This window comes from Mus caroli, chromosome 4 (genome assembly GCF_900094665.2).
Source record: "Mus caroli chromosome 4, CAROLI_EIJ_v1.1, whole genome shotgun sequence".
NCBI classification, from domain to species: Eukaryota; Metazoa; Chordata; class Mammalia; order Rodentia; family Muridae; genus Mus; species Mus caroli.
This window is the reverse complement of record NC_034573.1, coordinates 27239009-27249886: the sequence shown is the minus strand read 5'-3', so window position 1 is coordinate 27249886 and position 10878 is coordinate 27239009. Positions and strand designations below refer to the sequence as shown.

At 44.1% G+C, this 10878-nt stretch overlaps 1 protein-coding gene across 2 annotated transcripts in view; it reads right to left on the bottom strand.

Moving 5' to 3' along the window:
* Positions 1-4917: 4917 nt before the first annotated feature.
* Positions 4918-10878, bottom strand: part of Mdn1 (midasin AAA ATPase 1) — a 121306-nt gene continuing 115345 nt past the window's right edge. For both annotated transcript variants that reach the window (XM_029476051.1, XM_029476052.1), the window contains exons 98-102: positions 9609-9682; positions 8765-8879; positions 8040-8103; positions 6683-6825; positions 4918-6161 (exon numbers count right to left, since the gene is read on the bottom strand). In XM_029476051.1, the coding sequence (XP_029331911.1) occupies positions 5973-6161; positions 6683-6825; positions 8040-8103; positions 8765-8879; positions 9609-9682 (585 nt within the window). In that variant the 3' untranslated portion in view covers positions 4918-5972. The remainder of the gene's footprint in view (positions 6162-6682; positions 6826-8039; positions 8104-8764; positions 8880-9608; positions 9683-10878) is intronic.

The window sequence follows — 10878 nt, the reverse complement described above, 5'->3', positions numbered from 1 at the left end:
TCCTGGAACTCACTTTGTAGACCAGGCTGGCCTCAAACTCAGAAATCCACCTGCCTCTGCCTCCCGAGTGCTGGGATTAAAGGCGTGTGCCACCACTGCCTGGTTCAGATTTATTTCAATAGCCTGGGCTCAGTACAGATCAATGTCCAAAAATTTGGCAAACTTGATGTCCAAATTCTGACAAATCTTAACTTCTGCCCAAGTGATCCCCAGATGGCTTACATCAGAATTTATTCCGCTCTCCGCTTTCTCTACCCCACTCTTGGAAAGCTTTTCCAAGTGACCCCCAGATGGCTTACATCAGAATTTACTCCGCTCTCCGCTTTCTCTACTCCACTCTTGGAAAGCTTTTCTTTCTATGATTTTTGTGCTATGTTCTCAAAAAAAAAAAAAAAAAATCTCAAGATTATGCTGTAAATTTATCTCAAAATTTGTAAGGTGCTCACTGGGTAGATATAGTTTTAAAAAAATCTAGAAAATCTGTAACAAAATTGGCTTTAAAAATCCAAAAGCAACACCATTAAAACAAACAAACAAAAAGAAAAGAATTTAAACTCCCTTTGGTTGTTTTTTTTTTTTTTTTTTTCCGAGACAGGTTTTCTCTGTGTAGCCCTGGCTGTCCTGGAACTCACTTTGTAGACCAGGCTGGCCTCAAACTCAGAAATCTGCCTGCCTCTGCGTCCCGAGTGCTGGGATTAAAGGCGTGCGCCACCACGCCCGGCCCTTTGGTTGTTTTTTAAGTATAGACCTAAAAGCGCTTCTCACTGCACCCACCCCGTCTTCTGGATAGGGAAGGGTGCTCATGGTTTATTACCAAAATCATTTTGGGTCCCCAGGCATGAGTCCACTGCCTTCTCTACAAAGTGGACTTCAGTGTAGATTACAAATGGTAATGCTAACTTATCTAAAAGTTATATTGTCTACAGGGAATTGGCTTGAATCCATCTCACACTGACCAAATCGGTACTGTCAATCAACCGCTTGCTTCCGCACCTATTTCACCTATTCCTAGGAGTGTGATCTCTCTCCTCTGTAATCTTGCGACTTCCCCCAACGACCAGGCCTCAGTATCAAATGTACTCGCCGGATAACTTTCTCTTAAACTCCTTAACTTTACCCTCCCTCCCTGGTCTTATCTGTTCCAGCAGATTTCAAGTCAATTGCAGACTGCAGTGCTAGCTCCAGGTGTTCCCTCAAGCTGCATCCCAGACAGATTTCACAGTGGCTAGCCCCCTAGCCTCAGTGACTGCTCCAACTGCTGCCTGCATAGCCCTAGGTGGTGCAAGAGAGCCTGGATACCAAGTGAAACAGCCTGTACTCATAGAACATGGCCAGCATCCCAGGCTTCTTGGGCTCTCAAAGATGTTGATGCCCAGAGACAGCAAGAAGCAGCTTAAAGAGCACAGTGCCCCCATTTCTGCCTCACCAGCCATTCCTTCTTATTTCCTCAGCTTTTATGAGAAATGAGAGGAATGCTAGAAACTGGGTTCCTTGCCCTTTCCCAGACTTAGAGCCAGCACCCATGTCATCAAGTGTGCCCTTTAAAAGGTCCTCTCAGAAGTGGCCTTTCACCCTTCCCCCCTTGTGTGGTGTGATCTTTACAGTATTCCGATCCACCTGTGAAACCCCAGCTTAAAGCATTTCTCCCTGAAAGGTAAAGCCCCTAAACGTTCCCCCAAGCTTGTTTTCCCTGATCTCTAAAAATACAGCTGGAAAGAAGCTCTTTGTTCTCTATAGCCAGCAAAAGCCTTTTTGTTTCTATACCTTACAACCAGAGATAATTGTAAAAAGACCTAGCCAGGCGCTTGCCTGGGAGATAAACTCCACAAAGAAGAGCTACAACTCACTTCCCACTCCTCATGCCTTGTAATTTTACCAAGGACACCCATTAGGGAAGAGCTGTAGCCAAACTCCTCCCAATTCCTCCCTTTTTCCTTTAAAAACTCCCTACTGTTACAGCTAGGGTCGAACTCTCCTGCCCCTCGTGACAATAAAGCCTCCTGCGGTTTTGCATCAGGTGTGGTTTTCTCGAGTTATTGGGGTGCTGGCCAGCTCATCCCGGGACTTGAGCAGAAGTCTCCCCAGTTTCGGGGGCCTTACACACCAAAGTATTCTCCTGGAGAAACCCTAAAAATCTGTATAAAAAATATACTTAGGGTGTCAACCTGTTACAAGTTTTTTTTTTTTTTTTTTTTTTTTTTTTTTTATATGTAAGAACATTGTAGCTGTCTTTAGACACTCCAGAAGAGGATGTCAGATCTCGTTACGGATGGTTGTGAGCCACCATGTAGCTGCTGGGATTTGAACTCAGGACCTTTGGAAGAGCAGTTGGTGCTTTAACCACTAAGCCATCTCTCCAGCCTAGAATTTTACAGATTTTTAAAAAAAGATTTATTTATTATGTGTTAAGTACACTGTAGCTGTCTTCAGACATACCAGAAAAGGGCATCAGATCTCATTATGGGTGGTTGTGAGCCACCATGTGGTTGCTGGGATTTGAACTCAGGACCTTCAGAAGAGCAGTCAGTGCTCTTAACCGCTGAGCCATCTCTCCAGCCCAGTTTTACAGATTTTTAAACCCCATCCCACCCTCCAGTCTTGTAGCTCCTCAAAATTTACCTTTCAGCAAAAACTTCAGGGATAGTAATGACTTTGAATGGGGGATGATTTTGTAAATAAGACCCAAGAGGGAAGGAGGGAAGGACTCAGCTAAAGCACCTGCAATTGCAGAAGTACCCTTTTAACTTTAGCTGGTTTTATGATGTGCGCAAAACCTGTCCTCCAACCCCCTGTAGGCTTCTATTTTAAAAAATCCACTTTAATAAGGGTTCTTAAACACAACAGCCTCCCTTATAGACCACTGGCCAAAGGTAGGGGAGGAAGATGGTTAATAAGACAAGGGGAAAGTGGATCTGTTTAGGAGCAGTTTTGGGGGGCAATTCTAATCTTTGTTGTCAGCAGTTCAGTCCACTCGTGAATTATTAGCAGCAGCTCGATCCAGAAGTACAAACAAGTTTGCTGAAGCAGCAAGAAGCAGCCAGAATATCCCCAGAAGCTGTTTGATGTGTTTCTATGACGTCATGACAAGATGAGTGGCAAGGATCAATGCCAGTGTCCTCGGTGAAGCCTAGTGAAGCCCATCCAGGCGAACCAGTGCCAGAGTCCCATGCACTGTTATACTTAACACTCGTCCCAAACATCAAGTGTCCTCTCCACTCAAACATCACCAGACAGCTTCCAGAAAAATACACATGACACAACTGAGTCTCCAACAAAACCAGAATTTCCCACTCCAACCCCCAAGTCAGGGAGCCGACTTGAGTCTGAAATAGACAGGAGAAATCCCATCTGCAGAGACAGCTTTCCAGGGGATTACACACAACATAGGAGGCCGGGCAGGGGTGCACACACCTTTAATCCCAGCACTCGGGAGGCAGAGGCAGGCGGATATCTGAGTTTGAGGCCAGCCTGGTCTACAGAGAAACCTTGTCTCGAAGAACAAAAAACAAACATACGACACACACACACATATAATTCATGTTATATATGTATATTATGTATATATGTATACATCACATCCAGAAGGCATTGTTTTTCTGTTGAGAAGGTGAAATAAAAGCACCTCCTGGCTTAGTGGTGCAGAAACAAAGGCAAAATATAAACACAGGGCAAGAGAGTGGCAAGAACAGTCAGTGCCATTTTATGGGTGGGCTGAGCTGAGCTGACTGGGTTTAGGCTCTCAGCAAGACTGTGTGATAGGGATGATGGGGGTTGAGATCGGACCCCGAGGGGTGGAGTGCTCAGAGAAGAGGAAGAAAAGAGTACAAAAGGGAAGATGAAATGTCAGTTATGTTAGATAGTTGGTTAGGATTTTGATGGGGCTGTAAAGGAGACATGTGGGTGAAATCTCACCAAGTCAGGTTATGCAACAGTAAACAGGCAGGCCATGCTGAGAAGAAATGGTGCATGTGAATATACCATTCAAATTTAGTGTATCTGAACATAGTATATTAACTCAAATATATGGTGTCAAAACCTCCCATTACCCAAGTCAGACACTGTCAGTTAATAGATGGCAACACTTGGTCGTGGTCTCCTAAGATTATACCGAGTAGCCATGTGGTTGTTTAAGCATCACACACTGTACTTATACAATGACACTGTCTTGCTGCTATGTGACCTATGACTACTTGAGAACACCAAAGAACACCTTGCTGTACAGTTTTACCCTCTTTTGATATTATGTAGTCCAGGAACATGTGAGATCCACCTGTCTCTGCCTCTCAAGGACCGAGATAAAGCACATATACACTATCACCTTCACAGGCTTTTTTTTGAGGCTGTGGTGATGGGAAAGTTATCTGAATAAGATTATGATGCAGATAGTGCTTAAATACAAGGGCTCAGCTATCTGGCCAGGCTGGGTAGCTGCGGATAGGCAGTGGGGGCAACAAGCCCACCATTCCCTCTTTCTGGGACAACCTGAGTTGAAATGGCATCTGTTCATAAGAATTCTGGCCGAGCGCTGCCCTATGGGCAAAGAAGTCATTGTAAGTGCAGAATTTGGGAGACACTTCTCGGCTACATATGCTGACTGCACCTGTAGTCAATGCGACCTGAGTGAAGCGTTGTCACAGAACAGAATCTTTACACCACCCGCGTGGTTCTGCCAACTTACCCTGTTCCCCTCGCTACAGAGCCCACGTGCTGCAACTCATGAATCACAGACCTGACCAGCGAGGCATAAACGTTTACAATACTGAGCTCCAAGTCTGTGCTAGCATGGTTTGATTAGCAGGCAGGATCAATCGGAAGCACACTCTTTCAATCCTGTCATAGTGTTCATACGCCATTAAGAATCATCAAAGATCTCAAAAAACCAAACCAAACCAAAGCAAAATAAACCATGATCAAAGATTAACTCAACAATTATTTAATAGTTTTCAGAATATAAGCTGCATAGCATTTTGGAATAAAAAATAATATAACTTTAAGTACATGCTTTAGGACTTTGTTAAACAATAAGCAATTTGTCTTTGATGACCACCATATAAGGGTGGCACACTTCACAGTGTCATCTGCAAACAGACATGGAGACAGGTGTACAGCACAATGTCTACAAACAACATTTAAACAGAACACAACACATGATTTCAAGTATTCAAACACTGCTTTCTGGCCAAGTAAAACTGCCCCCAGCCCCAAGGGAACCAAGCCTAACACTACTGTGCTGTGTGGGTGAGGGGAGGATGGAGCTGTCAAGTTCTCGTGGACGCAGCATCCGTTCGCTCCTTTCCACAGTGACGCTGGCTTAGGGTAGCTTGAAAGCAGTATGAGGAATAATTTTTCCTCTTAGTATCGGGGGAAGGATGGCTAAAGAAATAAATTACAGCGGGGGCTATGGCAGCCCGAGAATGAAATGAGGAGAATCACCTGTCCATTATTGCATAGTCTCCTGAGGCAGCCACTGGGAGGCACAAAAAGCTGCTTCAGGTTTGTGCAGCTCTGCGGCCACCTTTGCTGGCTGCTTTATGAGAACACACCATCCAAGTACCCTGCTTTTTAGCAGGGTAAGATGTGTCCAACCAAGTGGCTCTATGTAGAGCTTAAGGCAGGGACCAGAGTGCAGCCCCGTGTTCCTGGATTCATTCCTCAAGGTACTGAGCAGAGGAAAGCGAGTGGCTGAGCTCTAAGGAAGGGGCAGTGTGATCTCTACCTGGTCCTATCACGAGCCCTGGTACTACTTGTGAGCTGTCTGTGCCCAGTCAGTACAGCAGGGAGTCCAAGAGCTTGGGCTAAGCTCTTCTATGTTGTAAATACAAATGTATAGTGCAATAAAAATGTTTTTATAACTGTTGGATACAGTAAAAAAGAAAAATCAGGTCCAAGATGAAGTAGAATCAGAGCTCTGAGTTCACAAACAGGCTGTGTAAGGGAGCTCCAGTGAGACAGCCTCACTAGACTGCTCTGCTCTAGGAGTGGTCAGATGCAGTCACCAGCTCAAACCACTGCCTGAGCGCATCACTGAGGGTCTCAGGAAGCGCATTCACATCCCGAAGAATGATGTAAAATGGAAACGGAAACTCTTCCATGTAGGATCGGATTTCAGGCATCTCTCCTGGTCCTTTAAATATTGGTACTTTAATGTCCAAGATAGAATCCTGTTAACAAAAGACATTTTGAAAGAAAAAGAAAAATTAAACAGATTCCTAACTAGTTCTTGACCTTTTTAGTTGACAAGAAAAGCTGACATAAGAGAAACTTCCAAAATGTTTATGAAGAAGGCAGCTCTTTATGCCATCGAGAAGTTCAAGGAAGAGGAACAAGTAAGAAATGCTGTTTTCCTTGCATCCGTGTCTCTACTTTCTATGGAGCAATCCCCACTTGCCTTGCCAGTCAGTTAGGATCAGTGCAACCTGCAGCTATATGCTCCCTGACACCCTGAGTCGGCCAGCTGCTAGGATGTATGCTACAGGCCGACTCTATTTAAAGGATCTCAGGGTCCTCCTCACGATTCTGTGTTGGGAAGAATGGTCTTCACCTTGCAGAGTTGTGTGGAGCTTTGTGAAAGGAATGGCACTGAGCACCAGCATCCCAGGACAGGGTTGCAGCTACACTTCTGAACAAGTTCAAGGCACCCCCTATTCTGCAGAATGGTGGCTTGTGGTACCTGCTCACTCACCCGTGAATTGGGATTATCCAACACAACAAAAATGACGAAGATGTTGGCATTCTGGGCAGCCTGGACTGCTGCTAGGACTCTGTCTTTGCCTTCGAGGAAAAGGCCTCGCCCATCAGAAACTATGAGGAGCAGCTGGGCAGTCTCTGCAGAAGCCGTGCATTCCAGGGAAGGGAAAGGGAAACCCATGTTAACAATTAGATACCACCTGTGGGCATTAAAGACAGATCCCTGGAACTGACACACTTTGCACAGAAACAGGAGAGATAAGACACTCAATTGGTCAGCACAGCAGACAGAAGGTCAAGTTTAGATCAACTCCATTAAAGGCAAAGCAAGTGGGCCATAGGAGGCTCAGCACAGAAAGGCACGAGCTCTTTACTGACAACCCCAGCCCATTCCTTGACTTTCACTTTCTTTCTCTCAAAGATTTACTTATTATCTGTAAGTACACTCTAGCTGTCTTCAGACACTCCCGAAGAAGAGTCAGAGTCCATTACAGATGGTTGTGAGCCACCTTGTGGTTGCTGGGAATTGATCTCGGGTCCTCTGGAAGAGCAGTCAGTGTTCTAAACTGCTGAGCCATCTCTCCAGCCCACTTCTGGACATTTCTATCCAGGAACAATTCTATGTCCCTAATTTCCTTCCCTTTCCCTCTTCTCCATGACAGAATCAGGGCTAGATAACTGTCATACTTCAGGCCCAAAAGCACTCATAATGACATGAGCTCATTTCTGGATTATGTTCTACAATGATCGTGAACTTTATCCTTAATTCCATACACCTTATTCCTTCCTATCCAACTCTGAGCTTAATCTAGCATATAAATATGTTCTATTTTGTAACTAGTGACTATCAATTATAAGCCCTAAAAATGAGTTCAGCATGAATTTCAGAATAAATAATGAATAAAGAATTCAATGACAGAACTCCATCTTTCTGTTTTTTCCTATAGAGAGTATGTTTTAAAGGTGATGGGGGTTAGAGGGACTCAGAAGATGGCTCATTTGGTAAAATGCTTCCTATGCAGTAGGAAGACCTGACTTAGGATTGCCAGCACCCACATAAAAGTTAAGTGTGACAACACATGCCTGTAATCCCTAGTGTTGGAGAGCGGGAGACAGAAGAAACCTGGGGTTTGATGGCCAGCCTTGCTGTGAGTTCCTGGTTCAGTGAAAGACCCTTTCTTTCTCAAAAAATAAATGAACAAATAAACAGAGTAGCCAAGGAAGACTTCCAAAGCCAACCTCAGGCTTCCACAGACATGCATCTGCACACATTCGTGAACACATATACATTCACTCACAAACTAAAAACAAAAGATAGCACAGAGAAATAAAAGAAACTGCAAGAAGCTCACCTGGACTGACGTTCTGGGATAACTTCTGGGCAGCTGCAAACATTTTGGCTACAGTTTCTAGAAACTAAACAGAACCAGCACAAATGAATACAACTACTTAAGCTCCCTTTCATAATGACAAGAGATTCCTATGGCTGCCCACCTACGGTCTGTCTTCCTCCTGTGCAGCATTTTCCACTCAACACTGACATGCTTAAGGACAGACAGGACTGTCACTGGCTAGTGGCTCTATCAGTATTCTACAGAACACTCTCAAGGAAGACAAGATAATTATATGAACAGCCATGAACAAAACAGTTTCCTTCTTTCAAGTTAATAATTCTGTTGAGTAAGACAGCGAGAACTAAGAACGGAAAGGCTGTCATTCCATCTTGTTCAGAAATCTCTAGCTTTACTACCCAAAGCTTTGTCTCTAGACTTAATGAGCAACTGGGCCCAAACCCACCTGACCATTAGGATACCAGGCAGTAACTTTTTCTTTTTCTTTTCAAATGTTTCAAGCTGCTCAACTGTGCTTAAGTCAATGATCTTTGAGGAACTGAGAAAAAGGAGTCAAAGGGATGCCAAGGAAACTGTCCTAGTAACATTTAGGCTGAAGTTACTACTGTGTCTTGTTATGCTGCCTGTCCTAATTCTAGAACGCACCCAGGAGGTTCTAAAGATTAATGTCTCTTACTATCAGCTTTAGAATCAGTGCAAAACAAATCTTGACTTCATCAGGATACCTGAGCAATCTTAGTCTTCCTTTGTTGGAATGTGCAGAGCCGTAGAATATGAGTCCCTGAAGAATCATTAAACTGCTCGTGGAATGGGTGCAACAGCTTTACTGACTCGCCAAAGCTTGGAAAGAAAAATGAGACAACATGATTTCTTCAGTCATGTGATGAAAACAGTTCAAGGTTGGAACAGTATTTCCCTACTGTGATTTGAAGGCAACATTAGAGCTCGGGTGGGTGTGGTGACCCATGTCTTTAACCTAGGCACTCAGGAGGCAGAGGCAGGCAGATCTCTGAGTTGGAGGTCAGCCTGGTCTACAAAGCAAGTTCTGTGATAGCCAAGGTCACACAGAGGAACCCAGTCTGAAGAAACAACCAATCAAACAAAAACCAAAGGTAGGGGCTGGTGAGATGGCTCAGCAGGTAAGAGCACCCGACTGCTCTTCCAAAGGTCCTTAGTTCAAATCCCAGCAACCACATGGTGGCTCACAACCATCTGTAACAAGATTTGACTCCCTCTTCTGGTGTGTCTGAAGACAGCTACAGTGTACTTATATGTAATAAATAAATAAATCTTTAAAAAACAAAACAAAACAAAAAAAAAAAAACCAAAGGTAGTATGAAGGTGTGGAGAGACGGCTTCAGCAGCTAAGAGCCTCTCATCCAGAGAACACAGGCTTGGATCCTAGCACCCACTGGTGGCTCACATTATCTACAGTTCCATTTCCAGGGATCTAATGCACGCATGTGGTACACAGATACACAAAGGCAAAACATCCATACACATGAAGTAAAAACCACAACAAAACAAACAACAAAACAAAATAAAAAACCTTGTAAAAGGCAATCTTACCTGCACACTGCAATCTGACCCACTTCTAGGAGGGTTAGAGCGTTACCAATCACAGCCAATGACTCAAATGCGAGCTATAAAAACCAAAGAAGAGTTTAAGGACTCAAAACTCCCCTAAATCAGTTTGCTTCACGACTTCTCAGACTACAGCTGACGCAGGCTGGAGTCTTCTTGGGCCCTCTCCTGTGTTCAGCTGCTTGAGCCTGAGAGCAGTACATGGGTAGGGATGGTTTTCTCCACATACTATGTATGTAACAACAGTGGTACTGATATGTTCCAGAAAAGCCAAGTTTCCTTTCTTTCCACCGCAGAGCCCACATAAGATCTTTAATGTGTAACTAAAATTAAAGGAATGTGAACTAACTCTCATGTGGTAGGGTCAGACTAGAAAACTGAGTTACAATTGTATTACCAGAACTATTCCAAGTTCTGATCTGCAGTCAACTTCACAGGGAACCTTTCTTTGTCTACTGTGTGTGTGTTTCCTCCCTGCAGCGAGTGCCTTCCTTCAACTGTTGCTTCTGTCTGCAATGCTTGAGATTTCTCCTGCCTTTCAATCTTTAACTGACAGAGAAAACAAATCTATTAGGACCCTAGATAGTAACACTACGTCTTAAGAGTGCTGGGGAAGAAGGAGTTTTAAAAAACTGAAAAACTGAAAAGGGAGAGGGGCGTCTTGTATTTTTCTAAGTGTTCTGAAAAGCCCCTGATTTTTTTTGTTCCCCGAGTGGGAGGGGAAAATATGTGCTTGTGTGTGTTTTTTTGTTTTTGTGCATCACTACTCAAAGACCCCATTCAGCTTAAAAGATAAGTCCAAAGCAACTGTAAGTTATCAAGTCAGCTAGACAACCTGAAATCCCCTGAAACATAATTACTCCTATTTTGAAAACAACACTTCTGTCTACATGAAGAAAGAAAAATCTAAGTCACCATGGAATAAAGTGCAAGAAGAAAACTGCTATTCATTTACAGATGGTTACTAGTAGGCTCAACTGATGGGAGGGAACAAGGTTGCCAATTTGTGGGTCCTAAATTTCAGGGTAGTGAGTAAATGATAAAGCAGGGAACCTGAGGCGTATCTCTGGCCCCCATCTTGGTCCTTCTATAGCCCTCTCAGCAGCTAAGCTGTGAGGTAGCCAGGGCTGCACGCGGTCCTCGCCCACCTGGAGAGCACACAACCACCCCACCTCCAACTAGTGCAACACACATCCCACTTCCACACTAGTGCAACACACATCCCACCTCCACACTAGTGCAACACACATCCCAC